At 37.2% G+C, this 17,296-nt stretch overlaps 1 protein-coding gene across 1 annotated transcript; it reads right to left on the bottom strand.

The window, feature by feature from the left end:
* Positions 1-3,014: 3,014 nt before the first annotated feature.
* Positions 3,015-17,157, bottom strand: tprg1l (tumor protein p63 regulated 1-like). Its single transcript, XM_079828240.1, has 6 exons — positions 16,849-17,157; positions 11,657-11,748; positions 10,100-10,150; positions 9,889-10,014; positions 8,909-9,062; positions 3,015-7,140 (listed from the first exon to the last, which is right to left on the bottom strand). Exons 1-6 carry the CDS (start codon positions 17,047-17,049, stop codon positions 6,946-6,948), a joined length of 819 nt encoding a protein of 272 aa, XP_079684366.1. The 5' UTR covers positions 17,050-17,157; the 3' UTR covers positions 3,015-6,945.
* Between the last annotated feature and the right edge of the window lie 139 nt (positions 17,158-17,296).

Below are 17,296 nucleotides of genomic sequence, written 5' to 3'. Positions count from 1 at the left end.
CACTCGATGGCACCGTGTCGAATGTGGACGAGGTCGAACTGGAAGCCATGTTAATCTTGGACTAAATCGGCCACCGTAGGAGTTAAAACGAAATCGGAATTGAGAGGAACAGAAACTAATATTCACTGGATGGTCATATACGTTTTCACCGCTAGATGGGAGAAAATATCTCAGTGTAGCTTTAATGCTGAGTTATTTGGGAAGCTGAACAAAGTTATCTTTCCCTCAAAACCAGAAACACACTTCTTTAGTGACATAGTTGATTTTGTGGTCTAAAATGCCGGCGGCTTCTGTAACCCGGACGAAGCTCGTTGATGGGCACGCTCTTGCTCTCGCTCTGGTTGACGTGCGCACGCACCCGGGAGAAGTGCCCAATGCCCATACAAGGAATTCTGCCCTTTATGACGTCATACAGGGCCATGCTCGGAAAAAAAACTTTCTGAAACTTATTCCAATCCTGAAGGAGTGTATTTGGCACAGAAGTACTCCGTCATACGTCCAACAGTTTTTTTTTTTTTTTTTTTTATTTTGGCCATGTTTAGCATGAGAATCCAACTCTTTAACAGTGTAACCCTTTAATTGTCATCAAAATCTCTCAATGTAAAAAATTGGCTTTTGATTTTTCTGTTCTCGGCGGGTTAAGATTCACCCTTGCATAAATCATTTTGAAAACAATGAAAAACACCCAACAAATGAAATGCGTTAAAATAACCGTAATTTTACTTAAAGCGTGTTGATATTACATAAATTATTACAATAAAACAAATATCATGTAGTAGGTAAATCCAGATGAAAGAATTAAAAAAAATTTTTTTTTTGTTAAATCAATTTAAAAAAAAAAACCTGGGAAAACCTGGAAGAGTTCAGAGCTAGACTTTGTTTGGGTAACAGAAACAGTATTTTAATGTAATAACATGGTTAAATGGATATTCAAATAATTTGTCACTTCTCACTTGAAAAAAAAAATGTACATGCGTTTAAGCGGAGGAAAAAGTGCTTACATTTTGGTGAATGGAGGCTATGATCTACAAATTTTACACCTATCAAGTTGCAGGCACAATCTTCATGCACAACTTTGCATTACATAAAAATAAATGATATATAACAAACACTATGATGCCGGTTTAAAAAAACAAACAAACAAGATTATTTCAATAATCACCACTATTTCTTTATGCATAGCAAAAAAGCAAACAGAAATTGGCCAACAAAAGTGCATAAGCATGAAAAATACTCTGAACCCGTAATCGCTCGACAGCGGGAAACCTTCATAGTCAGAATGTTCCACCGTGTCATGCATCCTTACGCAAACAGTTTATTTAAAGCCAATCTGTTGACCAACATCACCTGAGGAGTTAACAGCATATCTATTTGCCTTAGTTAAACATGAACTTCATTTTAGCTTTAAATATTGTAGCATACAGTATCATCCATATTTTCTGTAACTTAAGGGTACAAACAATTTGTCTACATTAAGGTTGAAAGAAATAAGGCATGAATAATCAATAAAGCACACAAACATGTAACAATGCACATGTAACAGTAGTACACTACTTTTCATGAGGTTAACAGTAGCCACAATAAATGCACTTGGAAATATGCAGCCACGGGACTTGAACAGAGTGTGAAAATAAATGTCAGGCAGGTGCTTCCTGTGGACACATTTGAGAGTACACGTCTTCTATCAATCTTCCCTTCTTTTTTTGGGGGGGGGGGGGGGGGGGGTGTTGTATCTCAAAAAAACCTTGTATCTCATTTTAATGATTTGATATTGTGTCAACACAGAATTATTTTCAATACTTGATACACAAATGCGAAATAGATTTTTCACATTACATTAGTGAGGATCGAGTTTCACTTTCTGTATGCAAAAAAAAAAATTTAACCTGATTTTGGAGTGAAATATGACCTAGGCATTTCTTTGTGAAAATACATTTTGCAAAGACAGCAGAGCAGATGCTACTGAATGTGAATTTAAGAAGGTATATGGGTCTAGACCATAGACCGTGAAAAAATATGGACGACGCAACTTCATTCTTCCGCTGAAGAAAATTGAAGCCGTCGGAGGTCCGAATATGGCGCTGACATCTTGCGCAGATTTGGGACAGAGTCTGCGCAGTAGTGACCTCGGGACTGGGGTCTGCGCAGTAGAGAGCAGGAAGTAGAGGCGCGATATCAAAAGCCCGCCCGCACTCGCAGATGCAGAATAATTCATTATGTCGGTGTGAAATAAACAGTTATGGAAATGTAGAAATTAAAGCTAAAGCTCCACTCTCCTCCCGAAAAAAGTCTATTGGTGCCACAGTGACAACTTCACTCAGAGGAAAAACTGCCTAAAATGACAAAGCATCTTTGGGAAAAAAATCATTTGAAGTGTAATTTGATTGTTTAGTTTGTCTCGTGTCCATTAGAATACACGGAGGGGCGGGGGTTATGAACTATACTGGGACCAACCACCTGGGGGCGATCGAGACCTTTGGCTTCAGTTTTTAACACAAGTGCGGCAGGCTTGGTCTAGACCTAAAATTATTATTAGAGATTTCTTTGATGTCAGCAATGTGAGTACTTAATATCTTCACTAAAGGGTCCAAATCACCTATTCAAAGAGTTTCACACCTTATCAAAGCACTGAAGTACAGTAAAATTAATACATTTCACATAAAGCAAGCCTTAGTATTAATTTGATAGTATTGCTGTTCAGAAGGCATGCAGTTTTTCTATAACAAGCTTTGAAACCCTTAGTCACACTGGACCCTTCATGAAACAAACAGAACGAATACCCATCTAAATCGTTCGTAAAAATTATTTGCGATCAATTGCGTACTTTAAGTTTTAAATGTGCTGTTTGTTACATTAAAAATGAATTGTGGTTTCGCTTCATGAATAAAGTAGACCATTTTAAAATTGACAAATCTCCAAACTACACTAGTATTTACATTTGAAATGAAAATTCACACTAATTTTCTAATGTTATAGACCTTCTTGGTAAACAATACATTTTTTTATTTTTTTTTGACCTTGCAGTGTTTAATCAAAATGTCATAACTGGACCTTCCAGTAAAAAATGACAGACTTCTATCTGGTGACGTATTTCAGATTCTCCAATCATTTACACGGCGTCCAAAATCAAATACTTCCCTATTATATAGTAGTGTTGTCACGATATTGGAATTTCCAACTTCGATACAATACCTTGAAAAATATTGATATTTCAATACCATTTTTGATACCACGGGGAAAACTGCCATATATACACGCCATACAAATAATGTATCTATTTTTTTAATTTTATAATTTGGGTAATTTTGTTGTAATAGATTACACACAGCACAGGGAGGCTTTATTTAAATTGTTGAACTAGATTTACAGTTAAAAAAAAGTAAGTAGTCAGTAATAAAACAAGCAAATAAACACATTGCAAAGGATAGCAATAAAATATAAATAAAGAGACAACTGAAATAAACATGGCTTTAAGTTTTTACAGTATATTCAGGTAAATATTACAGAAATTAAAGTAAATCAAATGTAAAATAACACTGGATGGATTTAATTGTAAAAATTAAATACAGATTAATGCTTACAATTAAAGTTACAAAAGTTATTCAGTCAAGAGCAGAGAGTGATTTTCTCTTTCTTTTGTTCTCTTATTAACTTGACAGACAGCCACAGGTTTATTGGGCTGCTGTCACTTTAATGCTGCGCTCATACCAAACGTAAATAGAGCATCAAAATCGCGTATACCGCTTCTTGTTGGACGCTTGAACATTTTGAATCCATCTACAGCGAATTGGACGCACGTATAAATCGAGCGTTTGAAGCGAAATAGTTTAAATCGAGCAAGGCGCTCCAGGCGCAATATGTCATAACCACTCTGCCTCTTTTTATTTTCATTAAAAATATATATTAAACATTAACAGCCACACAAATGTGGTCCAGGCAATGCATACCTACATTATCTTCACTGCATGTATATTTAAATATCCTAAAAAAAATTAAGTTATGAAACTTCTCTTTGCCCTCAGTCAAAACGATTTGGCAGACAACAAATGATAGATTCATGAGACCAAAGATTGCCCGTTAGATCTACACAAGATGAATTATATCTCATGTTTAACCACTACAGAGACATCAGAGCCAGTGGCAGACGGCAGAAGGACTGGCCAAGGAAAGGCTGCTCTTGCCGGGGTTAATGAGCGCTGAGCGCCCGGTGATCGCCTGGATCCAAAAAAAGATTATCTCGCAAGATTAGGCGCTCTCTTTATAAATAAACCACAGATTTGAGCTTTAAACAACTACATTCTCACCTGAAAAAGTCTTAAAGCTACATTTTGTGACACAATAGTAGTATTTTTTAATTATGCAGGTTTCTCATCATGTCACTTTACCACGTGACAGCAGCAAGCAGGCTTCCTGATTGGTTAACGCGGCGCCAATTGACGCCAAAGTTCAAATTTTTCAACTCGGGTGTCGGACGCGAATTCGCTTCAAACACGTGAATGCGCAAAAAGCACCACTCGCGCATAACGCACAATATGCTCAATTTGTGTCATTCGCGCGAATGAGGCGGAATCGCGTCACGTGAAACGCGTCTGTCGCGCCGCAGGACCTCCAGACGCGCGCCGACGCGCCTTTCCATTGACTTAACATTGAAATCACTCGCTCCTGACGCTCTATTTGCGTTTGGTGTGAACGCAGCATAAGAGCTAACGCACGGATCTAATATACTGTTACACAACATGCGTTTTCTCTCAAATATTGCGCTCCAAAACTGACTGTATTTATCTGAATATTCTGCTATTCAGGCATTGACATCCCTTTGTACGTATTGACCGTTTAAAAATCGCAATAAGCCACGAAAAAGAAGTAAATTTGGTACTTGCAAGCTGTTTTTGAAGCGGCTTTATGAGAGCTCCACTTATATAGATCAGTGGTGCGTGTGCTTTTGGTGCGCAATACAAGCACTATTTAATAGGCTGGTGAAGTGCCAAGTGGAATCGCTGTATCGATACTGCAGAAAAGGAGTATAGGAACCGTTTCAGATATTTCAGTATGGATACATATCGAAATATCAATATTTTTGACAACACTATTATATAGTATGTGAAAAACAGTGCGCTAGGAGTAGTATGTCCAAATACATAGTAGGTGAAAAACAGTAGGCAAAAAGTACATAAATGACCTACTATTTCGGTCGAGATTCTGAAGAGCACATTGGATGGGCACTTTACCATCCCATGAGGCCACAAGAGAGGATTTATGAATGGCAGTGAAGCGACGCAACTGACATCGTTGGTCACATGACAATGACAACATGCCGGATGTAGCACATCCAATTTCATTCATACTATATAGAATGTATTTTTTTAATGCTTGCGAAGTAAGTTTCAAACCAGATGTAGTACCTACTATACAGTATGCGATTTCCTGCAAACTCACATTCTTCTGCCTCTACTTTTTAAGGGGACCAATTATGCAAAATTCACAAAATTCAAAAGGTGTTTGAATACAGATGTGTGTCCACAGTGTGTGCAAACAACCAGCCTATAATAGTACAAATCCACCCATTCCTTTTTTTTTTATAATCCCCATAAATCATAAACAGTCGGTTTCTGATTTTCCCCCTACTCTTACATAAGATTCTGAAACGTTGAGTTACATTCTAAATGTTGTAACTTCTTCCTGAGTCTCTCTATCATGGTCCGACTCCAGTTCGGAAATATAAGGCTGAATATTACACCGCTACTAACAATTTCTGACATTATGGCTGCGTGAGATTCTCCAGTTTTGTTGTTGCCATGAAGTAGGAGCTGTAAAGGCTCCACCCTCTTCTGGAAAGGGGGGGCGCTGAGCAGAAACTCATTTGTATTTAAAGGGACACAAACAAAAATGGTGTGCATTTGTTCACACCCAAATGGGGCAAATTTGACAAGCTGTAATAAATTATCTGTGGGGCATTTTGAGCTGAAACTTCAGACACATTCTGGGGACTTATTATTACATCTTGTGAAAAGGGGCATAATAGGTCCCCTTTAAGTGCCACACCCACATCTCAACATCCAATCAACTGCCTATGCATAGAACCCCAGTCCCCTCACATTTTTTCTTTTTCGATAATCCACTACACTTGATATATGTCACAATATGGAAAAAAAAGAGCTGATGCTACTCCCATTTCATCGCAACTGTAAATCCTAGATTTAAAAGTAATCTTGAACGCAACAAGTCTTAGCCCTAACCCTGAGGTCAAGTTTTTATAATTTATCATTTATTATTTATATTTTGGCGGCAATGCTTTAATTAGCAAAATGTGCTTTAACTGTTCGCTTGGTAAAACTCTTTTGTACATTTTCTTTTTGTAAATTCAATCTGCGCTATAGTCATACACCTGCAGATGGATGTCTTCAGTCATTGCATCGCATCTTGTGTTTTGAGCATCCTTCTATGAGTATTGCGTTCCATTCCAGTGCACACAGTCCAGGTGCTTTTGAAACGCAAGACCGTGTTTTATCTAAACGCTCTCTAAGTCAGTCAGCAGAGCGGGGTCAGGTGAACCCTAAACGCATCTAAGTTGGAAAAGACTTCCTTAAGTCATTCAATCAACCTACAAACTAATCGAGTGCCACAATATTTGTTAAAAATATTAAATGGCCATCAACGCATGCCATAAAACAGACACAAACTGCCTCTCCAAACCATTTGACCACATTAGAAAGGCTTTTTTTTAACTACATGTTGAATAGAGAAGAGGGCACGTAGATTGGCATCGGTTCATCCAGGCACATCCTGTTGCAGTGACCATGTCTTACTGCCTGGCACATTTCACACGCTATATACATCCAAACAACAAAACAAGTATGTACTCAACTCACATACTCAAGTGTAGCAGTATCACTCAAAAACAGCACTTGACTGAAGGATGACAGAGATGCAGGGAGAATTCAGTAGTTAAAAGCCGATTTTCCCCCTTGTCATGGCGTAGCCCAGTTTGGCTTCATTGTTGATAAAGGACATGATGCCCAGGTAAGTCTCGATAAGGAGTGGCCGCTCCAGTATCAGCACGCCATTGGCTCGCCCCGGAATGGGGAATTCTTTATGGGCTTTTTTCACAGCCTGGATGAGCTGGGTCTTGAAATTCTCAAGCTGAAATGGAAAAATGCAATCTTTATCTGTTGTCTTGTGCATAAAGTATGAAGAGCGCACTGAACAATTTTAGCATCTAAGATTAAGGGTACGTTTACACGACTTTGCGTTTTTCGCATATAGACAACATTGTTGTAAAAACAATCCCTGTTCACACGAATCCGTGACAACGTCTAAACAATGGGTAACACTTCTACATGTACGTTCTACAGTAAAAACAGTAAATTATGCATAATTACAAGTAACTAACCCTAACTCTACATGTTGTTAATTACTATTACTCCATTCTTATTTGAGTAAGTACAATATTACTACTTTACCTTAAAATAAAGTGTAATCAAATGCTGTATTATGCTGCCAGGCCAGTAGTTGGCGATTTCACTCTTTAAAGAAACACTACACGCCTAGAGACTGAACATGTAATACACATGCACTTAAAGGGTTAGTTCACCCCAAAATTAAAATGATGTAATTTATTACTCACCCTCATGCCGTTCCACACCTGTAAGACCTACATAGCCAGCAATTAAATATCCTCTCTCAAGATCCATTAATGTATTAAAAACATATTTAAGTCAGTTCATGTGAGTACAGTGGTTCAATAATATTATAAAGCGACGAGAATATTTTTGGTGCGCCAAAAAAAACTAAATAACGACTTATGTAGTGATGGCCAATTTCAAAACACTGCTTCATGAAGCTTCGGAGCGTATCGAATCAGGGTGTTGAATCATGATTCGGATCATGTGTCAAATCGCCAAACTGCTGAAATCACGTGACTTTGGTGCTCCGAACCACTGATTCGATACGCTCCGAAGCTTCACGAAGCAGTGTTTTGAAATCGGTTTTCACTATATAAGTTGTTATTTAGGTTTTTTTGGCGCACCAAAAATATTCTCGTCGCTTTATAACATTATTGAACCACTGTACTCACATGAGCTGATTTAAATATGTTTTTAGTACATTAATGGATCTTGAGAGAGGAAATGTCATTGCTGCCTATGCAGGCATCACTGAGCCAACAGATTTCAACAAAAATATCTTAATATGTGTTCCGAAGATGAACGGAGGTCTTATGGGTGTGGAACGGCATGAGAGTGAGTAATAAATTACATTATTTTCATTTTTGGGTGAACTAAACCTTTAATATCACCATTTTCACAGATTCACGATTTTGCAGTTAACATGGAGACAATCACGTTATCATTATCAAAAACATTATCAATTTTTTTTTTCAAAAGTTCAGGAAATTACATAAGATTTATTGATGTAGGGCAAAGCCTTAGTTGACAGCAGAAAGTTTTTGATGGGACTCACATTTTCCTATTGTGAAATATTAGTTATGGATATAGTATAATGACTTTTTTCCTATTTCCTTGAAGGGTTTTAAAATTGCCTATTGTAGGAAGTAGTGTTGTCATGATACTATAATTTAACATTTTGGGGGAAAATTGCCTGAAAAAGCATTCAGAGCATAACATTTTATCTGTAATTTAATTTACTTTTGACCATAGTCAAAGTATTTTCCTATAAACAGAAACTGATGCCTCAGACAACATAGCACTAAGTGGGATATTATAATAATAATAATTTGTATTCCAAGATACAACTGCACTGTAAAATTAAAAACAAACAGAATATTTCATAAGGATATTAAATATTTTACAGTAGTAAAATACGATACTTATGACTTAAGTTAAATGCTTGAGCCTCTTTTTTGGCGGTTTCTAGAATATTTTTGACAGCACTAGACCTAAAGCACATTTACCTGGCAGAGGGAAGCCACCTTTTCATCTGCGTGTGCCATGGGGTGTTCAGTGAAGGTGGCGAAGGGTATGTCAGTGGACCAGGGGTTCCAGCGATTTATGAATGAAGGTCTTGGTCGCTTATCCCACTGAACACGGATTCCGGTTCCCTCTCTCCTTCACACACACACACACACACATCTGATCATACAACAATCCTGCAGTATAATACTACCTAAATCTCATTTTGTTTTTTTAATGTTGTTATATACTGCCCAGCCCCAAAAAAAGGCAAATGCTTCAATAAGTCAATGAGTGGATGATTATTGCCGTAATTATTATGTTTCTAGCATGTTATACGTTTTGCAACAGTTCTTTTAACCCTAATTGATGGAGCTTTTCATTTCTTAAACAACCATGGCCATATTCCACCAAAAAAATATGCGAGGTTTTTGGTCAAGATCTTGTTTTGACAATGCAACTTGAGTCCAGCACTCTGTAAAATCTCCTCCAGCACATCCCAAAGACTTTCAATGAATTTAAGGTCAGGACTCAGAGGTGAAAATGATTCTTCATGCTCCCTCTCAACCATTCTTTCATAGTCTGAGCCTGATGAAACATGACATTGTCATCCTGGAATATGGCCATGATGTTCCTACATGGTTGTTTAAGAAATGAAAAGCTACACACACACACACACACACACACACACACAGATAGGGTTAGAAGAACTGTTGCCAAACAAATAACATGCTAGAAACATAATAATCACTCTTACGATCCAATCATACACTCTTAAGCATTGCCTATCTAAATTCAAACAGCAACTTTTTTTTGGCTGGGCAGTGTAGTATGCACCACTTTAAATATATTTGGCTAATTAACTAAATATAGAGAAAATCCTCAAATATTTGACTACACGTTGAGCAGCTATAGTAGGCCAAAAATTACAATATCACATCAACAGAATAGTGTTTTGAGCTTGAGAAAGAAAGTATCCTACTTGTTGAGAGATTTTGGAGGAAACTCAAACTCGCCGATAGAGATTGTGTCCACAGCGTTCAAGGAAATTCTGATGACCTGGTGACACTGGAGGTTTATGAAGTCATATTTGCACACCAACAAAGACCTACAACATAACAGAAGCAGCTCATTCAATACTGGCTTCCTGCTGCTAATGTATTAAACATCCTTTTCAGTAAAGACATACTTACCTCTCAGTTATAAGAACCAATTTCTCTTTTTCATTGTTCCAGTGATCAACTCTGTGGTAAAATATAAAGAGGAAATGGATCTGGTTGAAAGGACATCTGTCAGTTTTATTCAAGAGGTCATTCTCATTCTGAAAGTCCAAAACTGTCAAGCTCAAATTCTCTAGCATAACATACTGTAGTGGTACCAATGGAACTCTGATGTTATTAGATGGTAATATCACAGTATTTAATATGTTATAGTACTGGCGGATTACTATATTCACATTCCATTGTATTTTTATAGTACTGCAGTAATTACATAGTAATTTCACACTGCACTTAACCCCGGGTTATCATCGCTCTAAACCCTGCTTTTAACCCTGGGTAAAGGAACGTTTCACACTTGTAATATAGAAGCGGGGTTAGCACCGCTTTTTACCCAGGCTTATGAAACCCTCCTCTGGAGCAGGGTTAGGGTGTTTTCACACTTGGTCCTTTTCAGAGGTCTGAGCGCGGGAGGTGGTCTGGGTACAGTTCGATTTCATCTAATGGTACGGTTCTCTAAAAACACAATCTGAACGCAAACCTCTAGGCTCACTTGATTTTTCTGTTTCGTGAATTCCAATGTAGTTTGGTCATCAGATGCCTACAAATCAGCTGTTCATCATGGCTGTTTCTTCTGGCAGATCTCTACAAATTGTTAATTCACAGCGTACACTTGTTTATTGCAATTTCAACAGCATCCGAACTGCGTAAGAGAGACGCGGCTGCGCGCCTTAACGGTTTAAATGCTTTTACGAGCGCACACACATAAAGCGCATGCACAGAAGCCGGCTGTCATAGCACATGTACTAATCTGAATTATCTTTCGCATCTTATTGCATTTAAAGTGTCAAAAACAGTGTTTATTGTTCTCATTTGATTATTCCATGTCTTACTTGAATGCTGCTTTTAGGCATAGCGACCTACTTTACATGGAAAATTTTAAGCAGTTTATTTCATTTTATAATTTTTTTGTATTGTTTATTTTTTGTATGCTGATGTTATCATTGCCTTCTGCAACAAAAACATGATTTAAGGAAAACAATTCAAAATAAATGTTATTTACAAATGTGGATGTGTGATTATAGCTAGTGCGTATAAAATATGGATGCATATAAGAATATGGATGTGCAAATAAGCGCATATAATATGGATGTAGTATTGCAACAAAATGTATGTGAAAAAATAATAATAATAGTCTTTGCAAACAAATGTCTTGCATACTGAGACACAAACAATGTAAGTGAATGGGATAATTTTTGAAGGCCATAGGGTCAGCCATCAAACACGGACTAGATCCAAAAAGCAAAAGTATGAACACAAAGAGGTCTGAGACCACATCCGAGTCCTCTTTCTGGGCCAGTGTGACCGTAAAGACTTTTTCACTTGGTTCACCTCTTGGACCACTCAAAAGAGTCTGAGTTTGGTTCATTTAAAGAGGACCCAAGTGTGAAAACACCTTTAGTGACACTTTTGCGCTGTTGATATTATGCTTCAATCTGTGGACGTCATAAGAAAGGGCAGCATTAGACTCACTCTGCTAGCAGCCACACACTAAGAACCTCTCCGTCTTCTGAAGGCAAGGCAACCGTGCGGATATCATTGACTGCCTGCTCTATGGTTCCTGGCTGGGACGAGAACAAACAGAGCAACTATTTTAGATTCTTGAAACTACATCAAATTAGCATGGATATAATAAATAAAATATAAAATAAATATATAAAACATTCTTATAATAAATATGCAACCCATACACTGTCTACTGTGTAGTTAAAGTCCTTATAGGCCATGGTTCTCAACCTTTTTGAGTCCAAGGTCCCCCATTGTCCACAACAATATTCAAACACAACAAGACTTGTCCAGTTGTTTACGGAGTAAGGATAAAGGATTTTTTTAAACAATTTCTACCTAATAAAATATTTTAGAGCTTTGCATATCTAGAAATATTTATATAAAATGTATAAAACATCCAAAGTTATACAATTTTATTAATTTACATGACTTTTCCTAGTGAATTCTATTTCTTCAAAGAAAAAAAAATGTTGTGGAATGAAAAAAAAAAAAACCAAAGTGACTAAAGAATTTGTGCTTGTATTCTCTATCGTTGTGCGCTTCATAAGAGCCATGATACGGTTACACAGGTACAGGGCACATTTTCTAATGGTAGAAAATAAAAACTAATGCTGTAAACTATACATGGAACTCCAATTGGTACATTACTATAAAATGAATGGTTAAAATTAACTGATTTGTATAGGCTACTTACATTTAAATCACAAATAATTTTTTTCATAATAATAATAATGTTATAATAATAACTTTAATGACATAATTCGTTTCTATGTGTGTTTTTTTTATTATAAACATATAAACGATACAATAAAATAAACATTGAAATAGTCAGTCACAAATGACTCACACATGACTGATTTTATTCAAAAATACTGTATATCAAACATATATCGAGAAATCAATATTTTTAACCCAGCCCTATTGTTTTGTCAGTTCAGGTCATCTTGAAGCCCCCTTAGAAGTTGGCTGAGGCCCCCTAGTGGGCTCCGACCCCTTGGTTGAGAACCATTGTTATAGGCCACAAAATTAGATGACAACATAGCTCATCAAACACAAAAAGCATGATGCCACACTGCTCCAACTGTTTCTAATGTATAAAGTCACTGGGTCACTAACCACACATATGTAAGTATTTGTGTGTTTAATTAAGTATTTGTTTATAAATAATAAATTGTTGTACAAAGCAATTTACAAATTCCGAACATCAGAAACCAGAATATCTATAGCAACACTGTACAGTGTACAATGCAATGCACTTGAGTAATTCTAGTGTGATCATTTCTAGTGACGAATTAACAAGCTTCAAATTTTAAACTTTTCGGACCCCTTACCCATGTCACCAAACCTGTCCCTAACCTAAACTGTATCCCACCTCAATAGCAACAAAAGTATTTTGCAATACAACATGACCACAACAGGTACATTGTAACAAAGTAGCAATTAATTTGGTAGTACTTTATTTTGCAGTCCAGTACCACATGTACATACTATAGCAAATAACTGGGTTATAACTAGGTACTAGCCCTGAACCTATCCCTAAACCCATGGGCGTAGATTACGGGGGGGACATGTCCCCCGCAATTTTAATAAAACCTACATTCGTCCCCCGCACTTTTACCGGGTCGCACCGGTCCTAGTCGACCCGCTCCGCGTGGGATTCGAACCGACGTCTAGTTGCACCGCTCTTACTGGCCTGCGTCTGTTACACAAGCAAGTTCGTTTACGTAGAAGCCAACATAAATAAATCTAGATATAAATTCAAAGACACAAAATAATCTATACATGACCTGTCATTTTATTCGTATCCAAAAATGAGGCTATCTGAACACCATGGAGTGCTAACACTCTCGTGCAACACTCCAATTCATACTCAAAGCCATAGGGTGCGCTCTCACAGAAAGAACTAAACTGAAGTAAAACCCTGTCACCTTCCAAAGGCATTCAGCGCTGTAGCAGCAGCTGAATAAAAATAATATGACTGATGAAACGTGACAACAAACACGATTGCGACAATATGGCTTGTGTTTTTCCAGCCATCTCAAGGTATTTATTGACAATAAAGAATATGAATAATGCAGTGCTAACTGAGCCTTTTTAATGTTTAGTATCTTCTGCTTGCCAAGGCTGCATTTATTTAAGAAACAATACAGTTAAAACATGAATTTTGCGAAATATATTCACATATACTGTATATTCACAGATGTTTTAATTTGTAATGATATAGTAAAGTGTAATTTATTCCTGTGATCAAAGTTGAATTTTCAGCATCACTACTCCAGTCTTCAGTATCACATGATCCTTCTGAAATCATTCTAATATGATAATTTGATGAAAAGGAAACATTTATGATTATAATCATTGTTGAAAACAGCTGTGGAAACCATGATGATATTTTTCAGGATTTTTTAATGAATAGACAGTTAAATGAACAGCATTTATTTGCATTGAATAAATCATGTATAAATCTTTTGTTATATTTTAAATGCCACTTGATCAATTTAATGCATGTTTGATGAATAAAAGTATTAATTTCCCTCTTTTTTATCTTACCACAAATATTTGAATAGTTTCATGATTTCCAGAAAAATGAAGCAGCACAACTGTTTTCAACATTGATAATAATCATAAATGTTTCTTGAGCATCAAATGAACATATTAGAATGATTTCTGAAAGATCATGTGACACTGAAGACTGGAGTAATGATGATAAATTCAGCTTTGATCACAGGAATAAATTACAAAGATTTTTTTTCTTTTTTACTATATATTCACACAGCTGCTTTACATTGGGATAATATTTCACTGTATTACTTTTTTACTGCATTTTTTTATTAAATAAATGCAGCCTTGGTGAGCAGAAGACTTCTTTCAAAAACATTTAACAATTGTAATGTTTCCAAACTTTTGATAGGTACTGTTTATTTTCTGCCTTATTCAGTGATATTTTTTTTTACAAAGCATAAAATCCATGGGGACTTAATGCACAAGTGTTTGTAGTACATAAACCAATCATAAAATTGGCATAAAATATAGGGAAAACATTATAGATATTAGTGGTTATTGTTCAGCAGTGTATTTGATATATTACTGAATTAAAAGCAAGAGATGAGATCAATTAAATCTGTCAATTAGACAAAGGTCAGAAAAAACTGGTATTACACCTGACATTTCTGTCCCCCTCACTACTGAAAAGATGGATACGCCCCTGCCTAAACCTACCCTTAAAGTGTTATTATGCTATTTTGAAGGCTCCTAATTTTGTTTTGGAGGTTTCCTACAACATGTTTACATGCATTAAAGATAAAAAAAATTAACAAAAGTTTCATTTTCTCATAATAGACATTGCACATAACCACATTTTTCAATGATTCTCAAACAACTCGACAGATTAATCAGTCTCTCTAAATCCCTCCTTTCTGCGAGCTACTGTGCTCTGATTGGCCAGATGGCTCAGTCGGTTAAGATTGGTCTACCGTTTACAGCGTGTGTTTTGGAAGCTAAACGGCCATTACCATAACCGAACTTCCGCTCTGGAGGCTTCCTAAAGCTCAGTAATTGTACACACTGTAAAGACAGTAGCGATGATGTCGATTTTACCATATCAATCCGAGCGCGAGTCCAATGATGAAACATTGGAAGAACTACATATTCAACCTGAACCTCCAACACAAGGACAACTTGAGCAGGACGTTTCTCAGTGATACGCTACTCATTTTGAGGGACATTATGAGATGCTGCACCTGTAATTCCTCCTCACCATTGGCATTAACAAGTGTATGTCCATCAACAAACCAATGTGTGTGTGTGTATTTCTAATTTATTGCAGTGCACATGTGGGAACTGTATCGATAACAGTGCATACATTAGCAGAGCACTAACGTGAATGACTGATGTAACATTAAAGTCTGTAAAACAAATCTTGCTCCATCCTTTACCTTTACTCAAAGTAGTAAGAACGACAGAGAATCCGCATTAATAGACACAATTGTAGGTAATAGTGGCCCACAGCTGATGAGCAGAAGTATTTTAGTAAGTAAAATAAGTCACAATATAAAACACAAAACTATGTATTATGAACACCCAGTAGAAAATACATCAATAATTATTCATACTTACAGGTTGTGATTCTGAGGAGCATGTTGGCACCGTCCAAATAAATGGAGTACTGACCCATCTATCAAGAGCAAGCGTTTTGCGAATCACGAGATTTGAAAGGCAGTCGTCAGTAAAATGACGTTTGAGGGCGGGACAAGTTGTTTGCGGGCGGACAATGTACAACATAGGCGGACATTATGCAAATGTATTTTCTAATGACGTAGAACCGTAATGCAGTGGGATTCGGATTACAATCGACTCATATAGGCGGTTCAGAGTCGATTCTTTCTTTTGGGACACAATAACTTTATTTATCGTGCATTTATTTATCGACTTTACAACTTTGCAGAATGTTTACATTCATAAACAGCTATATTACACACTGCATGAAATGGAATATTCAAAAAACCATAATAGGGGCACTTTAATCCATGCCATTACATTATTTTACCAGTACTTTCTTGGGTGAGTACACCAAGCACATATCCTGTAAAATAAAGCGTAACCGTTAATTTAACATACTGTAAGTACAGTTAAATGTGTTTTTGGTAAAAATCAACTTTATGTGAATACTATCATAGTCAGGGAGATTTGTAATGTTAGTTGGGCTTCATAATTAGTTAGTTTCAAATTAATGTTAACAAGGTCACTAGGCTATGTACTGCTTTCTGACTGCACTTCATTCCAGCTAAAAAGAGACTGCTGTTAAAGGTCACAAATCAATGGCGGGGTCACAAAAGATGCTGTGCTCCCTACGTAGTACGCATTTTCAGGCAAAGAAGGAGCATTATAGGCATTTTGGCCATATAGGACCCGTTCTAATGCGTGTGAAATTAAAAACAACTCAACGTTTAAACTCTATGGGTTTTGTTCCATGTCGCTGCACTCCTTCGATAAACGTGTCTATGACGCACATTCATGCTGTCTAAGTAGGCAGCTTCCTAGGGTTTGACATACAACCTTGTCTTGTCAACACACAAACAAACAAAACATTTCCACAGATTACAACCTTGAATACCGAATCTGGATCTTCTGTAGCAAATACTGGATTGCGTACTCACCCTAAAGACGAAATAGTCTTTGACTTTAGCTCGCATGGTTGGGTTGTGAACATGGAAAGGCGTGAGGGTCTGTAGCGGGGTGCAGCAGGCCACTGAAGATCCAGCTCGGGCCACCACGTCCATTCCATCATCGCAGTCCCCCGGGTGTAAAACAGCCGCACCCGGGCTCTCAGGATCTACGCTGTCATTCAGCTGCAGCATTTCACTGAAGTGTCGAGCACAAGCTGAAAGTATCTGTAATGATTCCGCTCAGTTCCAGCAGCGGCAGCGCTGTGTGTTGCGCAGGGGAACGCCCACCTGCTCCACTCTATAGAGGATTTAAAGGGACCCGTTCCGTTTATGAGTTAGCAGCTTCATTCCGACGTTTAAAGGATTAGTTCCCTTTAAAATGAAAATAACCCCATGATTTACTCACCCTCAAGCCATCCTCGGTATGACTCTCTTCTTT

This window comes from Gobio gobio (assembly GCF_949357685.1).
Source record: "Gobio gobio genome assembly, chromosome: 10".
NCBI classification, from domain to species: domain Eukaryota; kingdom Metazoa; phylum Chordata; class Actinopteri; order Cypriniformes; family Gobionidae; genus Gobio; species Gobio gobio.
This window is presented reverse-complemented; position numbering and strand designations above follow the sequence as displayed.

Excerpts from the sequence above, each read along its gene's own strand:
- tprg1l (XM_079828240.1), bottom strand. The coding sequence starts at position 17,049 with ATGCTGCAGCTGAATGACAGCGTAGATCCTGAGAGCCCGGGTGCGGCT. Across the intron at positions 10,015-10,099 it reads TTGGTTCTTATAACTGAGAG|GTCTTTGTTGGTGTGCAAAT; the intron begins GTAAGTATGTCT and ends GTTATGTTGTAG. Across the intron at positions 7,141-8,908 it reads AGGTGGCTTCCCTCTGCCAG|CTTGAGAATTTCAAGACCCA; the intron begins GTAAATGTGCTT and ends TTTCCATTTCAG.